The sequence below is a fragment of the Pristis pectinata genome, chromosome 3 (genome assembly GCF_009764475.1).
Source record: "Pristis pectinata isolate sPriPec2 chromosome 3, sPriPec2.1.pri, whole genome shotgun sequence".
Classification (NCBI taxonomy): domain Eukaryota; kingdom Metazoa; phylum Chordata; class Chondrichthyes; order Rhinopristiformes; family Pristidae; genus Pristis; species Pristis pectinata.
This window is the reverse complement of record NC_067407.1, coordinates 89,660,186-89,680,362: the sequence shown is the minus strand read 5'-3', so window position 1 is coordinate 89,680,362 and position 20,177 is coordinate 89,660,186. Positions and strand designations below refer to the sequence as shown.

General features: G+C 37.7%; 2 protein-coding genes across 2 annotated transcripts in view; one reads left to right on the top strand and one right to left on the bottom strand.

Annotated features, from left to right (window-relative positions):
• The window catches only part of LOC127567988 (ADP-ribose glycohydrolase MACROD2-like), an 874,651-nt gene that overhangs the window by 727,556 nt on the left and 126,918 nt on the right, over nt 1-20,177 (bottom strand). The gene's annotated exons all lie outside the window — the stretch shown is intronic.
• flrt3 (fibronectin leucine rich transmembrane 3) lies at nt 2,476-18,352 on the top strand. Its single transcript, XM_052011048.1, has 3 exons — nt 2,476-2,692; nt 13,475-14,301; nt 15,536-18,352. Exon 3 carries the CDS (start codon nt 15,551-15,553, stop codon nt 17,537-17,539), a length of 1,989 nt encoding a protein of 662 aa, XP_051867008.1. The 5' UTR covers nt 2,476-2,692; nt 13,475-14,301; nt 15,536-15,550; the 3' UTR covers nt 17,540-18,352.

Genomic DNA, 20,177 nt, shown 5'->3' with positions numbered 1-20,177 from the left:
TATAATGACAAAATGCTTTTACTTAATTTTGCAGGTGCAAATTCTTCCTGGCTTTACAAGGAAGATTGTTCATCACAATGCAAGTGGCTGCTGCTGGAATAATGTGTTTAGCCTTTGATGTCTGTTTCCAGGCAACAAGAGAAGCCCTGCTATCGTTGTTGCACATTTGCACAGTTGCATTCAAGAAGAATCCGAGGTGCGATCGATGTTGACCAGGGGCCACACAACTAAAAACTGAGCCTGATTTCTCCAGGTCTAAGCAGGAAACTTAGCACTTACATACTATCCTAGGAGAGAAATGCTGGGAAAGCTTTTGCTAGGGGACTGACATAAAAGTGCCATCGATCATTTTGTCATAATATTGTCCTGTTCAAATAAAATAGTGAAGGGTTTTGAGGTAGAGACTTTTTTTTTTGTAAAGAAAACTTCATTTTGAAACTAAACAGCTTTCTCCATGCAAATTCCTCAGGACCAAATCACTGCATCCTGACTCCAATTTTACTGGCTCATGCTTTACACTGCAGGATACCCCAAACCTATGTTTCCTTCAAGGAGATTTTCAATGTAGAGCTGCGTTCAAATATTGACACATTCCCACAGACGTTGGCAAATATCAACAGACTAGGGAACTATGCAAATATTGACACCATCCAAGGAAACCACCACCAGTCCCCTTCACCATGGCTTAACTTGTATAAGATAGCATTAGCTCCCAGGAGATAAATGGTACTATTATATCCAAATACCTTAGCAGAACAGATCGAACATGGTTACAACAAAACATAGAATTTCCTATGTCAGCTTTAGAGAAGTTCGAAAAGGGTCCAGAGGTTAAAAAGAAAATGTAGCTCAGTCTGTTTGAGTTGGCTGCAGAATCTATACGTTATTATTACATCAGCCGAAGTACATCCGTGGTCATGTTCCCATGGCAGTAAGGATAACTTGCAGCTGACTGATCTCCGATTTTAAACTTCTTTCTTGTTTTCAACTCCCTTTATGTCTTTCCCTTCCCCATCCCTGTAATCTCCTTCATCCCTGCAACCTTCTGAGATATCCAATTGAGGCCTCTTCAGCATCCCTGATTTTAATTGCTCCACAACTGGTGAGTGCTTCCAGCTGCCAAAGCCTGAAGCTCTGGAAATTCCTTCTGAAGATATCTTTGCCTCACTTTCTTCCTTTAAGTTGCACTTTAAACCTACTTCTTGACCAAGCTTTTGGCATCAATACTAATACCTCTTTTGCAGCTTGGTATTAAATTTTACTTGACAACCGTTCCATGCAACATCTTGGATGCCTTACAATGTTACGACCACAATGTAAATACAAGTTGCTGTTGTTGCTGCTACACATGGTCGGAATTCTGTTTGCCAGGAAGCCCATCAAAACGTATCTGCTCCTTAGAATTGAGAATACATTCAGGGATTAGAATGCTTACTGCCAACAAAGCAAATCTGACATTTTATAGCACCTTACACATTGTCAGGCTTGTCCAAAAGCTGTTTACAACCAACCAATGAAAAATTGTGCAAAACCTATTCACTGTATAAGGTGTGGAAACACTGCAGAAAATTTCTGTATAGTTAGCTGTGAAATTGCAATGAAATAAACAAACAGATGATCCACTCATAAGTTTTGTTGGCTCCAGTCCAAATCTTCCCAATTATTGCAGACACCTAGTTTATTTGTTACCTGAAGGCCAGAGCAAAAGGCATAGAGGTTATTTAAAGTTTGATGACAAAATGGCCTTGGCACCCCTTGAAATCACAAAGCAATGAAACCAACATTGTTTTTAATCAGCTATTGACCTTCCTCTTTGATAGTAATGTGTGATGACCTAACACTTCAATGTCCAGACAAACATACTGAAGATAATAAAGGGTAGAATAAATAAAGTTTTGGGAGACTGTAACTGAAGCATTTTTTAAAAACCAAATTCTTGAAACCTTCCTTAGAAAAAAAACTGAGTTTGCTTTGTGGGGAATTGGGCAAGGCGGTAGAAATAACTTGCAAGTTTATTTTCTGAAAGCTTTTTGGTAGAATTATTGTGGCCTTCACAGAATAGCCTTCCTTCATGCTGCTTGGCATAAGTGCCTATCAAGAGGATTAGTTTTCATTTAAATGCAGAGAGAATCTGATATCACTTATACCCCAAGGACTCTATGTCTAAATATTTTGTTGGGTCCTCTCAATTTATTTTCCACTTCATTCTTATTCAGCAATATTAGATTCGAAAAAGATAATTCAACTACTTAATAAGGAGTTCGTTTTAGCAAATGAGAAGCCGAATCTATCAAATGTAATCTTGGACTTGTTCACATTATACTGCCACCACTACCGCTCCCCCTGCTTTGACTCCCTCTAGTGTCTGAAATGTACTCGCCTGAGCATGAATCAATCGTCTTACCTCATCCAAGTCCTGCCTACCTGTGACCTCATCAGTCTATTCAACTACTGCTAGACAAAGCTTTAACTTCAGAATTTCTGGAGCGCTCTACTTGTCTGACTACTCCCACTCGTAACAGTGCACAAGGGCTGAATGGGAATGGTGCAAGGCAGAGATTCCCTCTGTTTTTTTGCTTGTTGCTTTCAGACAGACAAATCGATTGCTTCCTATCCTTTCTCATAACAAGCTGGAATAATTAACTGGTGTTTTCACAGATGCTGGATTCTTGAAGTTTCTTCTTTTTAGCCGGTAAGTGTAGTTACATTCATAACAAGGATTATTATAGTTTATAACAATAGGCTGTATTTTTAAAAATGATAAATGGTGTGAGTAAGGCTGCCTTGGCAATTTTGATTCTGATAGTCACAAGCAATCAATAGAATTTCAGCACTAATATACCAACAGAACATGAAGAGTTATTACCTCATGAAAGTAGCAGGTTTGAAATCTATATCATGAGCCACATTAAAGGTAGAAAATACAGACCTACTTTTATCACTGATGTTGCAATCAAACTAAAATAACCAAGTCCAATTTACATCCAAAGATGCAAACAGATTTATTACTTCATCCTTTAATGCTCAGCATTCCTTTTTCATTATTGGTTCCTACTTTCAAAACAAAACCCTCTGGTGTGTCTTGTAGATTATTTAACTTAAAGAAAAAAAATGACAAAACCTGTGAAAAAATTGTTATGTCAGTAGTAAAGCATGCAGCCTGGCATACTCAGTCACATTTGAAACCTTGCCACACAAGGCAATAGTTTTCACCGTGTAGACTCCTGGATTTCACATCTCAGTACCTTTTACCAAATGTTAACAGTGAAAAGTATCTTGAAAGGAAACACCCATGCATTCATTCATATGATAGTATCAACAGCTCACCGATACAAAATAAAAATCACAGAAACACACAGAAAAGAGAATGATGCCCCTTGATTTAATGCCACTGCAATAAATAAACTCTTCAGGTCAATATTTGTTGCAGTCAGAAGCAAGCTGGCAAAAATCCTCGCAGTCCTAATTGGATTTTAGTCATTGTGTTATCGAGATTTAGTTCGAGTCGCCTAGCCAGAATAATTCGGCTGTGAAGTTTGCTCTTGCATGACCAGTCAGAACATGACAATTAAAAAGTCATAGCTACTTATATATATTCTGAAGTCTAAACTACATTTACCAATGTACTGAATTCCTTAAAGTTCTTCAGTTTTATTTTCAGGCAAGGCAAAATAAAAAATACAAATCACATGCTTCTCCAAGATTATTTTGGACAAATATTCTCAGTCTCCCACAATTAGTACTTGTGGGCTATGGTTTACAGAGATGGCATGGAGAAAATCACTTGAATATCTTGTGACTAAACTAAATCACAGCAAGGTTATCTCCAAAATGAATAGAAAGGGTTTAAGCAAAGCATATGTCTTTCCCTTTATCGAACCATACCACCTTTTCCCTCTTCTGCAGCTCCCACCCAACCTAAATTCACAGGCAGAAGAAAATCTCCAATCATTTAACATCCACAGCCTCAAGTTGTGTACTGCAACAAAGGATTTATTATTTTGACTGCAGGGACCAAAACACAATTATAAATTACACCCAACTGAGTACAAAACTGGCAGCTGTACAAAGCAGCAGCTTAAGCAAGCTTCCCTCTGATAAAAATGCATCAATGGCCGAAGCCTGCAATGGCCGAACAGCGCACAAAGTTATGCTGAAAGAAATAAACTACCCAGCAATTTTTTTAAGTGAAAGGCTGCTGTAGTTTCTTTTGACAGAAGGTTTTATCCTAATTAAAGCAATCTAAGGTGAACACCAGCAGTCAGCATGCAATTCGAGGGTCCTATAAGGCTGGCAACTTACAGTACCTATCACCACCAAGTGGGCAAAAGCTATACTGGATAAAATGCAGCTACTTTCAACCACAGAAAAAGAAAATATCGTCCTTGCAAGGAAGTAAAACAAGAGAGTCTTTGACCTCATCTATGAACATGCTGTTAAGCCAGATTGTTTTGATTAGCTAAATCTGGAACAGATTTAGGATCTTGTAACTTTTTAGGCCACAAAATTCCAATTAAAAAGGGTAGCATCCGATTTTGCACGGTTGAACTTAATTCTGACTTAGTTTGCTTTCAAACACAATGTTTGAATTTCAAGAGATCCTTTTTCAAACAAACTGTTTTGAATAAAAGTGAGTGATGTAAACAAGATGTCTTCTAGTCAAATCAGATACCTTCATGCTTTAAATTAAAATCGGAATTCAATCCAGCATGCTATTCATAGCAAAGACCGGGCGCATGATTCTTTTTATTAAAATTTTCTTCAAGAATATGGAACCCACCAATACCATAACTGTTTACAACCAGTGTTTAAAAAAACTCACTTAGATAATAATTTGAAAGAGCTCAGTTAATGCCACAGGAGCTATTACCTTACAAAGCTGCACATTCAATAATGCAGGACACGAATGGCAGACACAAAAAAAATCACAGATTTAAGAAGAGAAATTAGAGAAAATACTAAAATGAAGAATAATTCTCACACATTCCCAAGCCATCAGTAAACTTCTTTGTAATAAGCTGTCTTCAGATTTCAAGACTAGTGCAATCTCTTAATGGTGAAAACATGAGCTCTGAAGGAAGGTTACCACTTGAAATAAAGAAAAAAATTAAGTTACAGAGAATGTCACCATTTAATGGATGGCATTTCTTTTACCAAGCAAGCATAACATACTGACAGGCCTTTTAGAGAACCAGTGCAGATTAGTTAAACTGCTTTCCTTGAGATATTTCATTTGGAGTCCATAAGGGAAAAAAACAAAAAGCTCCCCTGTACTTGAGGCACAAACCCTGCCTTTGTTCTCTCCTCTGATGTTTATAGGTACAAGATCCCTAGGAACCAAGCAAATAGTGCTGAGGACCATAAGTAGCACATAGCCAGTGACAAGAAACGAGGACAAGATCTGTAAAAATTCACTTGCTAAAATAGAGAATGTAAAAGCATGGAGATGTTTATTCTAAAATCTGTGGGCAAACTTTACACAGTTTTAAAATTGGCCTCAGTGAGAGAATTGAATTAAGTTTATGCAGGATAATTACACCAACCATGTTAAAGTAAAATAAGAAGTCCCAATGATGTTGAGTACATAACCTTCTTGTGAAAGTAAGATTTGTGCACTTTCACTCACAAATTTAATCAGTTCCTACTCCAACAAAATGTTCTCCAGTGAAACAGGCTAAGAAATCCAAAACCTTCAGCTATAATATTTAGAAATAATGTAACATTGATAACCCTATAGAATGTATGTAGCTGTAAATTGATTGCACTCAGAATGAAAAAAGTTGTCTAGAATATTCTAAAATAATCCATGAAGTCAGCTGGGGCACTGGCACTTTGTGTTTGCCACACAAGAAACCTACACTGTTACTCTACTGTTCAGCTGCACACTAATGGAAATTGAAGAGATAACGTCCATTTTGTTTTTAGAAATGCTCAATTTAACACCGACTTGTAAAGTTAATGAAGCATCATGAGATCTGTCCATGATTAACCTCTGCACACAATCAACGCCAACGAGCAGTAATGAAATTAGTGCACTATTGTTCAGAAACAAGCAAATTCTCTTCTATCAACAACATCATTTCCTAGATTAAGGAGCTCCAAAAATTTATAGGCCAATCCTCCTTGATTTGAATGTAATTTGAAGTCAAGAGCCTCTTTAGTTTTCAACAAGAGGGGTAAACTGCCATAGACCATGGTCAAGAGATTAGAAATAGCTCTGTTGGGGAAGCATTCCAGCTTCTCGTGAGGTGTCATTGCTAACCAATTCAAGATCTAAGCAAGATATTAGGTAATACTTCTTATGAAAAGAGGTTGATATTTCTCTTAAGACAGCTTTTCTGCAAACTACAGATGCGGTAATTTAGATAAGACAGTCAAGAATGTCGAACAGATTCATAATTGCAGAAGAAACCAACTGACAATTCAAACACATGTTGCAAAAAGAGAAGCTGTTCAGTATTTCCAAAAAGATGTTCATATTAAAAAAAAACTGAAATGATATTTAGAAAAATGAAGTGTATTTACACACCATTGGTGAACATTACAATAACGTACGGCAGCATATCTAACAAATCAGAAAGGATAATCCTTTGCCAACAAAGCAATTTTTTTGTTAGTTAAAGACACGCAGACATATTCTAATCACTGTGCACACAAAACATTTCAGTGAAACATCAAAAAAATAATTTTTCTCCCATTCAATCTTTTACATTTGGATTCCTTCCAGTTTCTGTACAGCGTGCATAATCAAGACTAAACTGACATCCCATAACTTTTTTTCTGCCATTTATTACCCTTGACAACACTCATTGTACAAGACACGCATTATTCTGCTGCATCTCAGAAAAAATGGATAGGTTACTACATACAGCATATAAAAAAAATGAACTAATTGTGCCATGAATTTAAGTTTTCACAGGCTACTGATATGATGCTGACAAGCCTGGTCGATCAAACTATTTTTTTATTAATTTGAGTATTATTTAACATCTTGTACCACCTTGCAGTAGATGAACCACATCCTATTAATGATCCTGTATGCCATTAATGATTCTGTATGCCATTATGTTATTGAGCCTTTACGAAGCACATATACTGGAAGGCTGGAAGCTTTACAATGAGTTTTAGCTAAGACTTGCTGACGTGCAATGCAATACAGTTCTGAGACAAAATCGGGGATACTAATTAGGAATGTGTAACCTTTATTGTCTTTCTCCGAGGCAATAATTTCATAGTAAAGTTTAATCTTTCCTGGAAGTTGTTGAATTATAACACAGTGCCTGTATTGTTCCAATAAATGTATGGCAAGACAAGTGTTCTCACCAACATCACAGAATCATTTCCACTATTGAGTGGTGTCAATATGCAAAGCACAAAAGTTGTCTATAGAAAATGGGAAGATGTATAAATTAAAATGAAGAAATTTGTCACAGGGAAGAAGAATAGATACAATTTAGGGGTAAAAACTGATGTCCTTAAACAACTACACTTGCCCTGCAGCATTATGCAAACCACATTACTAATAATAACTGATATAACAAAACAAGTGCCTCAAGCAACTCAGCAGAAATAATATAGGGAATAAAAAAGGGAATACTCTCAGAAATCTTTAGATAAAGCACAACAAATATAAAAGGATTACTGCTATGTCAGTCATGACTATGCATCTTTTGCATCCTTACTGGAGGGAATTGGAGTGCCTAGTGTGCATTAATTATTTAAGCAAATTAGTTTCCTTTGTGCTGTGTTTTAATGGATTTCTTCTTTATTTGTTGTATCCCTGTATAAAAGGGGGCACTTTTGCTTGATGTCACTGTGCTAAACCTAATGCCTGCTTATTGGCTTACTCTGAAAGAAAATCTAAATAATCAAGACGACTGTTCTTTTGAATGAAATAAAAACTTCCTACATCCTTGTGCCTTTCAATTCTACTTGGCATTTGCCATTAGACTTCAGTAATAATTAACAGCTTTCCTTGAAAAAAAAATCACCCTACACTGTCTGCCTGGCATAGCTTTTAGGGACCAGGCAATACAGTCTGCACAAAGAGGGTTCATTTAATTTTGTACCACAGGCTAAGCTATTAGGATTCAGTAGCAGTGAATAGAGAGCAACAGCTTCGGAGTAGGCCAGACTGAGCAGGGCAGCAGGATTCCCCACTTCTATTTGGTTAGGATCACTGTAGCTTTTGATATGCAAAGACATTCTTTGCTGTTATCAGCATAGATGTGAATGGAAAGGCAAGGCCAGGAAGCACATATAATCGGAGAAGCTAAGCTAAGGGGAGCTTTATGAAAATCACAACCGTTCCAACTAATTCACAAGTCAGAAGCGGTGTCCACTTTCAAAGAGTTGTCATGCCTTTTGTCCTGCTGCAATTTGGAAGGTAGCGAAAAAAAAGAAATAAGTCCTTTGGTACACAAGAACTTAATGAGTTTCAGTACTTTCACCAAAACAGACTGTTTTTGCCATTGGAACAATACTACTGCCAGTGGGGGTTTGCATGCCAAACATGTTTAGAAACCAGCTCATTTAAAACCTTAAAAAATATTAAATACCTTTAGACCTTTGGTGTTTGCAAAATTCTAACTATACTGCAGTTAACTATATATGGTCATCCCAATGTACTCACTTATTTCTCAAATGATTTTGACATAATTTAGAAAGATCATCCCACCAAGTAACTTCAGCACACAGTGTGTAAATGGATGTTGAAGCCGTGTTAAGTCATCCCTAGAGTGCATTAATTGCCATTTGAAGCCTTTGATCATATATCAAAAGATTGATTTTCTTCCCCCACCCCACAAGCCTAATGTTGTTCTGCTCTGCAAAATAAGAATTGCAGCAATTGCAGCAGAAGATGCAAACTTGCAATCTAAGAACTGGGCAAATTTTGCTGAATTTACCAACAAATAAACAATACGTTTGTCACAATCCTCTATCTGGGACAATCTTTTTGCTTATTTATGAAAAGTCTGTTGACACATAGAAAAGCCCAGCTATCAAATTAATTCAAAAGCTTGGACCATGAAGGTGCTGTTTTTTCATATTTTACAGATATAATAATCAAATAAACTAAATGAACAAGTTAATGAAGTCCAATCTTTAATCTTCACATACTCATTTAATTTACCTCATTCAACTGTGGAAATCTCCAAAAACAGACCAATTGGAAATACTAAATATATTCTATACATTAACCATTTGGCCCAAGTACTTTGAAATTGCAACTCAAAATCTTATTCTATTTACCTTCTAGATACTAGTTTAAGAGATTTTTTTTAAGTAGCATTATGAGTCACTTCTCACTTCCTCAATACACAAAACATTCAGTGTTTTTAAAAAGTGATTTCAGTTATTCGTATGATATGAAACTGCACTAAAAAGATGAAGTCAGGTTTGTTTCTAAATTAAATGGAGTTAGACAAAATAAACAATAGCCAAAACTCTGTAAAAATGAAATTTAGATCTGTTGTTATACTGAGAGTCTTCTCCACATGCAGTGATACTTTGGATCAGAATTTTTGAATTATTCAAAGTTGCTCCTGTGTGAGTTTAACAGAAGTCAAAGGATGCTGGTTCTGAATCTACCTTTCAGGCAGCCAATGGAAACTCTAATGTGCCAGATCTGCTGAGGCCAGTATGCCTGAAATTTGCATCCAGCCTGAGTAATGCCAATTTTACTCTGCATTGCCCTACAACATATGGAATTGCACACTGGGAGCTGTGTCATGAAACCACATCTAACAGGTGACAGAATAGCAAAGCAGCAGATACAAAAACAGGATTAGCATTCCACTATCTCTATCTTTTGACCAACCTTGCTGAATAATTTTACAATTAATGCGGAATGAGGCATTTCCCTTGTCTCATATAATCTCCAAACAGAATTCTAATGTCAATTTTTAAATATTGCACACATACTAAGAGTCAAGCATAAATTATTTCTAATATTTGAAATGCTGGGGCCTTCTTTGACTCAAGCTGGGTTAAGACAGCTTTCAGAACAGGTCCAAGTTAAAATGCGAACTCCTCCCATGGCTGCTTGTCTATTAGTTGACAGAAGTGGCTCTCATCATTGATCTGGTGTATGTTGCTCCTCAAACACAGACCATTATCAATGTAATGATTCTTGGTGCCTCATTATGAAAGAAAATGTGCAGTTGAGCCAGTACATCTCACTTTAAACTGAATCATAATTTGAAGAAGACCACTTAATAGAGGAAATGGAGAGTAGAAAATGGTCAGTCTTCTCTCCACCAATCTTTACAGTTCACTCAGGGTAAAAAGCAGAGGAATGGGATTGCTGGGACTTACTAGATAGTTCAATTGACGAGACAGCACAGATGGAGTGGACTGAATAGCCACCTCCTGTGCGAGATAATTTTATTATTTTGCCACTACATGACAGTAATTTACAATTCACCAAATATTAAAATGAAATCAAAACAATACTGGAAGATACACAGACCTCTCAGCATCCACAAGAAACCAGAGTAGCTCACCTCAAAATCTTAGTTCAAAGCATTAAACTATCAATTCTCTGTGCAAATGCTGATGAACAGATGTGTATATTTTCAATATTTGTAATGTTTTCTTTCCATCTAGAATTTAAGCATTACAAGAATTTCAGAAAATTATTCAAGAATGGAATAGAATCGAGTGCATGGGGAAAATTTACATTTGTTCTTTTATATATAACACATTTTCAAAACAAAAGAATTGAAGGGTAAAGGTGGGAAAGAGGAAATAAAAGGAGAGCACAAGTCGTGCATATACAGTTCTAACATAGACTTTGTGTTGCACTTCACTTAAGTACAAGGCAAAAACTAGATGTTCAACAAAAGGAGAAATTTAGAGAGGTTTAAAATACGTTTCAATTGAGAAGCATATTCCAGCCATTGTGATTGGACATCAGGTATTTTCACATCTCCAAATCAAAGCCATCAGTTTTAGTCCCACTTAAGAGGCTCGGGTAGAAAAATCTAGGCAGACACTCCCAAAACAGTAATGAAGGAGGGTTGGAACTTTTGAGAGATGTTAATGCAAACACCATGTCTGCACTTCTAGATTGATCCAAAAGGTTCCATGGCACTATTCTGAAAAGGAGCAGAGGAATTATCTCAATATTATGGTCAATATTTATCCATGAATAAACCTCACCAAAAACAGATTTCGAATCTTTATCACATTGGTGATTGTGGTTCTTGATGGTACTCCATTTCCTGTAAAGGTGCTTTGTTACATCCTGATATCATAAGAGGTGCTCTACAAATGCAAGTCTTGTTTTCTTTCAGTTTTTCAGTTATAATGCCTTTACTTAGACACAAGGCACATACTATCATATGCATGAAATCAGACTGATCCTTGAGCCCATGGTCCAATATACCACGAAAAGTCAGTTCTTTCCCAAAATTACCGGATAGAACTTCAATATTTTAACTGAGATAATAAAAATTAACTAATGCTGAGGCTTTTTAAAAAATCTTCTAAAACACATTCACCACATCCCGATTGAGAGTGCATGCTTTATGTGGTTTGGCATCTGAAGTTCTAGAGCATTCATGCCTGGTATTACAGCTGTTTGAAGCTGGAGTGTCACCATACCAGGCAAGGCATATATTCCTGCCCAGATCACCAGCCAATGATCCCTGATAGAAAGGAGGTTGAGAACAAGATTGATCTTGATTTGCACTATTGCCCCACATGATGAAGAATGGTCAACACCGAGATACTAAACACCTTCAATGGAAGGTATTCAGGGAAGAAAAAAATATATTATTACTGTTCTTCCTTCCTTCTTTTCTCCCTTCAACAACAGTTTCCATCCTTGGGATTGCAAAGTGAAAAAAAACGTGGTTGCAAGATTACAATGCAATTTGACTTTTTTTCCACTTGGCAAGGTAATTGATTTACCAGCAGTATCATTTTGGAGTCACAAAAAAAAAGTTTCTGTGTTTAAATAATGCACAGGAAAAGACTAAATATTTGCGTAATTTTTGTGTACAAATATGCCATAGTTAGTATTATCACCTCCAAAGTGGAAGGTTGCGAGTTCAGTTGCAGCCCAGACTTGAAAACATAAGTAAGTCTATGCTGATGCTTTGGTGAAGCATGAAGGGAGTACAACACTGTTGAGGTGATCTTATACTGAAGATCAGGCTACTCTTTCACTTTCACATAAATAATCCCATGGCACAAATTCAAGAGCAAGGGAGCTCTCCCCAATGGCCTACTGGCATTTATCCCATAATGCATGTTACGAGCTGCACAGATCTGCTGGCCTTTGCTATTTGTGGCACAATGCTATATTGAAGTTGGCTTTTCTGTCTCCTCCATTACAACAATGACATTTTTCAAAAGCACTTCATTTGCTGCAAAAGTACTTAGATGCATGCTGGAGTTGTGAAAGGTGCTAATATATAAATAATTTTTTATAAAACATGGTCCTAAATATAATGCACCTTTTGAAATGCTTTCAGAAATTGCACAACAGGCATCATGTAGATGTTTTAGGGCAAAATGATTTTTGTGTGTAAAAAGTGCTATTTGCAACCCCCCCCCCCACCGATAAAACCACCTTTGGTTGTTGAATGGTTTCTATAAATATTCTAATCACCCATTTCCGACCATGGCTCTCAGCTCCAGCATTTTGCACTGTTGGTTGGCCTGCATATCACTTCCCGCCTTCCTGGCAGCAAGTCAAAATTGGCAATTTTATGCTCAAGCACTTCAATTTGAGTCCTATATCATCCAATACCACTGCAACAGCCCAGGCTGAAAGGAGTTGAAGCAATACAATAAAAGAGGACAATATGAATTTTCACAGATCCAACCACCATTATTAACCGTAAAGGGTATAATTCTATATATGCGAGAGGAAAACTCTGCCATCATTCCAAATTCTCGCGGCAATGGCCACAGAGTCATATTTTACTTTCTCAAAGTTCTTTTATTGTTATCTCTTCACCATGAAAGCAGCTTCCATACATTCAAGAAAGAATCACGAAACAACAGCATATACAAGCATCCATATTGGCTGTCGGAGTCGAGATATAACAGCATGCAAAGCCTGCTGCATGACTCCAGTGCTATTTATAAAATGGTTGAGGCAGGTGTTGGCAAGTATGAAAACATTTTTCCCTCAAACCGCTGATTTTGACAGCAACTACTATTTTGTTAAGCCACCATCACCGTATACAGAATCCAAGAAGAAGTAAATCTGCCAAATAATTGCCAAAGGTGATTTCTTGCTATGAACAGTTCCCCCACAACTGAAGCATATTGGTAAGATAGATATATTCATTATGTAGTAATCAGGCTGTTTCATCCAGCCGCTGACACTATCAGAATTGAATGCCAGGAGTAATTGATGCCTGAAGTACAGCTTTCAGCTTTAATTACGTCAGCTGAAACTCTATCAAAATTGTGCTTTCAGTCTGCGACCCATTGCCTTTTTCAATTCTGTTCACAGGTCCAAGTTTAGCAGAAGGGATATTCTTTTGAAAATTCAGCAACAACGAAGGGGAAATATCTGATGCAGCATTTTGTTTGAAAGCAAAATATTTCCAGGTGGGAGGAATTCGGAGCTGACAAAATCCGACCCATCCTTGTCCTCAGTGACCAGGAATACAGTTTTGCCTTAAAGGAACTGGAAGTTTTCCAAAAGAGAGGAGGAGATAAAACAAAAGAGAAATCAACCCTTAGGACATTGATCCTCTGAGGATTGCACGTATAGTGCACAACTTGAGACCAACCATAAATTTGCAGCCCCCTGCGCAACTGTAAGATTGAAAACATCATCAGTTAAGCTTCAATATGTGAATGATTCTTTCAATGTAGTCTTTGACATTACTGCTCTCCACTACGTGACAGAGAAAAGCTTTCCAAATGCACAAAAGAGCTAATTCAAGCTGCACCTGTGGAAAACAGCAAAAGAGATCTAAGTGTGTCAGCTCTTTAATATAAGGTGAAGAGTCAAAGGAAGCAAAGCACAACTTCCGCAAGAGTGGCTAGAAGATAGAGTTTCTTTAAGCAAAGAAGATTTTTTTCATATGCTGATCTGGCAACTGTAAATTTTTTTGGCATGTTCACTGAAAGATTGGGGACAAGTCAGGTGGTCTGGAATATAAATCAGAATCAGCTGTGTAAACAGCAAGACAGAAGGAAATAGCCACTGTACTGGAGGGAGTTGAACTGGAGCACCATTCAGGAGGAAAGGAAATACTACCTGGAAATGTTAAATTCATGTTCCGAGATTATTTTGGCAAGCACAAGATTTTCTGGGATGCACTAAATGTGGTAAGGTTGCTTTCCTTTAATGCTAGCATGGATAACTGTAAGCAGTCACATAATACTGCAACACTGCGATAAAATGATGTTAACTGTATTTTGTAGAGGCTATGGTTATTTCACCCTGAAGTTTCAATCGGAACAACATTTTTCTGGATGCTGGCATGAATCAGTACCAAGCAAATAATTTACACTGGCAATGAGTAACATGACAAAATATAGTTAATTAAACAACAGGGGTCAAGGTGATCTGACAATAGTGTCATTTCTGACTTGCTCGATGGTGCTCTAGCCCGAGTCAGAAGATTGTGGGTTTCAGTCAAACTCCAGTTACTTGAGCACAATCACTCCAGGCCGATATTCAAATACAGTACATAGACATTTTGGTCTGTGGACAGCATGGATGGGTGGGGCCAAAGGGCCTATTTCAGTGCTCTTTAACCCTATGATTCTGCTGAGGGAGTGCTGCTTTATTGGACATGCAGTCTGTTTTCCCCTCAAGGAAGAAATGGGGAAAACCTCATCCTGAGGGCCTTGGGCCAATATTATCCCTTGCTTAGAACTTTTAAACCGATGATCTGGTCATTCTCAGATTGCTGTCTACGGGAGTTTGTTGTGTGCAAACTGGTTGCTGCATTTCTTAATACAACTATAATTTGTACAAAAGTACTTAATTGTCTTTGAGTGCTTTGGAATGCTGTGAAAAGAATTGCAGAAATGCAAGTCTTTCTTTTAGGATGCTATATACTTTATATTAAGCCAGATTCTGTGCCATGCTAAGATTAATAGACTTGCGTGAGTGTTGCTTTCTTTAAACAGTTACAAATGTCTTGTGTGACCAAGCTGACATATTTTCCTCCTTGATTTTACGAAGTACACACTTAGCTTCGTGAGACCATAAGCACAAAACAAACTATAACCACAGATGACCAGGACACTCAGCCTCAGAGGGCACTCAAAGGCAAACTTATAATAAAAACAACTGGTCTTTAGGAAACCAGCACAAGTCACAAAATGATTCAAACCCTGGTCTTCTGATCTGAAGACAGTTAGAAAAAAGCTATTTCAAAGAACTGACAGGGTACAAGTCTCTTCCTAATAATTTCAAAGCAAAATAAGTATTTTTCCCCCACAATAACTGGCATTTTTAAAGATATTTAATTCAACAATGTTTTCGAACTGCTTATATTATTTTCTTGCAGCTCAGCTTATATTCAAAATGTATCTTTTCTCTGCCTTCTAGGTTTTAAGAGATTGAATGACCTGCCAATCAAAAATATCCTTAAACATGACCAGCACGGCCTGGAGTTTGTTTGCATGGGCTGGCATAGGATTACTTCTGGGACTGATGATGCAGTCTGTCACTGTGGGATCGTGTCCCTCAGTATGTCGGTGCGATCGAGGTTTCGTGTACTGCAATGACAGAGGACTGACATCCATACCAACAGGAATTCCTGAGGACTCCACAACCCTTTTCCTACAGAACAATCAAATTAAAAATGCTGGAATTCCAAGAGAACTCCTGAATTTAGTGAAGGTGGAAACTATTTACTTGTACAGAAATAGTCTGGATGAATTTCCCACCAATATACCAAAATACATTAAAGAACTCCATTTGCAGGAAAACAATATAAGGGCCATCTCCTTGGATTCACTTTCGAAAATACCCTATTTGGAAAGGCTGCATTTGGATGATAATTCAGTATCTGCTGTTAGTATTGAAGAAGGCGCCTTTCGAGATAGTAAGTATCTGAGATTAATTTTTTTGTCAAGGAATCACCTCAGTAGTATACCCATTGGACTCCCCAGCACTATTGAAGAACTAAGACTGGATGACAATCGTATTGCCACCATTTCAGAGGACGCCCTTAGACAGCTCACTGGCCTGAAACGTCTGGTGTTAGATGGGAATTTGCTGAGCAATCAAGGGCTCCAAGATAAGGTTTTCAACAACCTTGTGAACCTTACAGAGTTATCTCTTGTGCGCAATGTTCTTACTTCTCCCCCAATTCTACCCATAACAAGCTTGCAGAAGCTCCACCTTCAAGAAAATCATATTAATTTGATCCCCACCAATGCCTTTTCCTATCTCAGACAATTACATCGGTTGGACTTGTCTAATAATAATTTAACCCACTTGCCTCAGGGAATCTTTGATAATCTGAATAACCTGACCCAGTTGTTGCTCCGTAACAACCCCTGGTATTGTGGCTGCAAAATGAGGTGGGTTCGGGACTGGCTTCGCTCACTTCCGACCGGGGTCAATGCCCGTGGACTAATGTGCCAATCACCTGAAAAAGTTAGAGGCATGGCTATTAAGGACCTAGCAGTCACTATGTTTGGCTGCAAAGACATCACCTCAGAAACTATCCTCACCTCCACGTCACGCACTCCTGCATCTTCAGTTGTGTTACCGGCCACACAGGAACAATGGCCTTCATTTGTGACGAAACAGCCAGGTGGGAAAAAAACAGACCGTGTTAACAACTACCAGCCCACAGCTGTTCCTGGGAGCACAGCTGTCCGACTCAGTGTGAAATCTGTGAGTGTAGATACAATTCATATTACTTGGAAGACATTCCTGCCTATGACAGCACTCAGGCTCAGTTGGCTTAAGATGGGACATAATCCTGCATTGGGATCTATCACTGAAACCATTGTGCATAGCGAGAGAAGTGAATACTTGCTTACAGCCCTTGAGCCAGGGTCATTCTATCGCATATGTATGGTTCCCATGGAAACCAGCAATGTGTATCTGTTAGATGAGACCCCAGTCTGCACTGAAACAGAGACCGCATCTCTGAAGACACACAACCCTACGACCACCCTTAACAGGGAGCAGGAGAAGGAGCTTTACAGAAACACAAGCCTGACTTTAGCAGGCATCATAGGGGGTGCAGTGGCAGTCGTGGTAATCGCTTTACTCGCACTGGTCTGCTGTTACTTGCACAGAACTGGAACCCCTTTCTCGAAAAATTGTGTGTATAACAGAGGGCGGAGAAGGAAGGATGACGATTATGCAGAGGCTGGAACCAAGAAGGATAACTCGATTTTAGAAATTAGAGAAACGGCATTTCAGATGATTCCAATGAACAGTGAGCAAGCAGCAAAAGAAGAGTTTGTAATACACACTATATTTCCACCTAATGGGATGAGTTTGTACAAAAACAACCACAGTGAAACTAACAGTAGCAACAGAAGCTACAGGGACAGTGGAATACCAGATTCAGATCACTCTCACTCGTGATAATTGCAGAACTGCTAACTGAAAGGGACTACAGAAATGGCTGTATTACTTGGAAACACTGGATTTGTGAATATTGGAGGAAACATGACTGCACATTTGCCATATAATTTATATTTAATGAACTTTGTATCAATAAAGTTGCAGAATCCAGGTGATTATTGCTGAATTGTGCAGTACGGATACCTGACCACCAATTGCAATTCTATATTTTAGTAACTTCTAGTAATTTGTATTTTTTCTTTGATAATCTTAAAAGATTTAAGAGAATTTAAATTTCGTGTTCTGTTGATGGAAGATTGCTTGTCAGCTGTGAAGGTGGTTTTCTTACAAGTGCTGAACATTCAGAGACCTTTTTAAAGCGTATTTGAGAACCTTGTAGTGTAAGCACAGGTCCTTTTACTAGCTACTGAAGGTAGGTATCCTGCAGATGAATAGTACACTTGAAGACAATTTTAATTCAGGATTTAAGGGGAAACTATGTATGTTGTTCATGCCTGAGTATGTTGCACAGAAATAACTCAATACCAGAAATATGATAGTGGTTGTAAACACATCATTCCAGCTTACGGTATACGTTATTTGCTATTACGTTTAGACTTGGAGCCACAGACTTCTTTATTGCCACAAGAAAAGGTACTTTTTAAAAATAAAATTAAACCAAAGTGCATTGTTAGCCCTTTGGCCAGTCTTGTATGTGCCTTGACCAAATGTTAATTGTATTCAGCATTTTAAAATACGGTTACTTTTTTTTCACTCCATACTTGTCAATAAGAAAAAAGTGGTCTTTCTGCAGAATAAAATTGAACAAAATTTAACTTCTGAGTTATTGGTCTAATGACATAAAGACTGCTTGCATTCAATAAGTATTTTAAACTCCAGCTTTTCAAGATGACCTTTGGAGACAGGAGCATCTTCTGCAAGGATTGCAACTAATCAGTACAAATCAAAATATTCAGGCATCTAATGATTCCTTACAAGATACTGGGGCAGCTTCAGCACTGTATGGTCCCACACTAATAAAGAAACAGCATAAAATCAAGACCTTTTACAATGAATGAAATATTGATAATTGAACAATAATCCAGTGACTGTAAAATAGTTATTCCAGTACTTAAGGTGATGCATCACTTACTTAGACACTTGAAACTGAAACGTTGGCAAAAGAAAAATTTCATGGATCACATTATTGTTCATTATACAAAATAAACCTTTGCTGCTAATCTTTGTGGGAATTAAAGATGGCAAAGACAATTTAGATTTCACAAAGTAATCAAATGTTATATTTTTCCTAGTGAGGAATCAATTTGCTTCAATTTCACATTTTTGAACATTAGGGGGCTGCTGAATAAAATTCTGGTTAATCCAAACAGCAAATAAATTCATCATAACGAAGCGAATCAATGATATACAGAGGTCTCTATGCATGTAAAATGCTTACAGCACCCTACACCAGGATCAAGAAAGAGTTTTGAGATACATCGTAAGTCTTCTGGTTCTATCTTAGCCACTTCTTATGTAAGGTCATTTTGATCTTGGTATGTGAAGTACAGATTTGGTCCATGTGGGTCCAGGTGCAAAAAGAAACAAATTTCCCAAAAAGGGGGAACTTGTATTTACACAGCAGTTAGTTGTGTCCTCAGGGTGCCATAAACACTTGACAACCAATAGATTACTTCTGATGTTAGCCGCCCTGAAGTAGGCAAACAAGGTTGTCAATCTGGAAGACTAATGGATTACAAATGATAAAGTCCCAACTATATAAAATTGCACACAACTAAATAGATAAATGTTTGGTGCCCCATTTTCAAGCCTGCACTTAATGCTCTAAAATGATAAAATTAATAATTTGTGTGGTAGGGTAACAATATCAATAACAACTTGTATTTTTAAGACACTTCCAGTATTGTACAGCATACCAAAAGGACTTTGCAGGAGTGTTGTAAAAACAAATTTTGACAAAAGCCACATGAGAAGATAATAGAACAGGTGAAAGTCACCTTTTGTAGAGAATGAGGTTTATTAAGGGAATTCCAGAGCTTGGCAGCTAGACTGCCAATAGTGGAGCAATAAAAATTAGGGATGGAAAGATTCCAGAATTAGAGGAAGGCAGACATCAGGTCACTTTTGCTTTCAAAAGAAGTCTAAAGGGAATGTAATACATTTCAGATATTATTTCTACCTAATTTTTCTCCTTTCTTACTTTTACATTTCTGTGCCACCTAAGTCAGATCGTACGCACAAGACTACATTCCGCATACTTTGTGAGACTCCTGTGCCTGTGGACTTTCTTCATTTATAAACCTGCAACCATCACTGATTTACATAGGATCAAATGGAAATTCAATCGTCTTCTCAACTCTTGCTTTGTTTCCCCCCTGACCTGCCACCTAATTTCATCTCCAACTGGCTGACTGCTAACAGCACTTTCCTCCAGGATCCAGAGAGAGTTTTGAAATAAGTGCGTTGGCCTCTCTCGATTTGTCTCAGCCATTTCTAATTATCAGGTTATAATTAGTTAGAATGGACACAATAAAGATTTATGATCTTTGAAAGTTATTGCCCCTCTATTGGTGGTAGTTTCTTCTTACTTAGTCTCCAAAATCTCTCATGTTTTTTTAACACTGGTACTAAATCACCC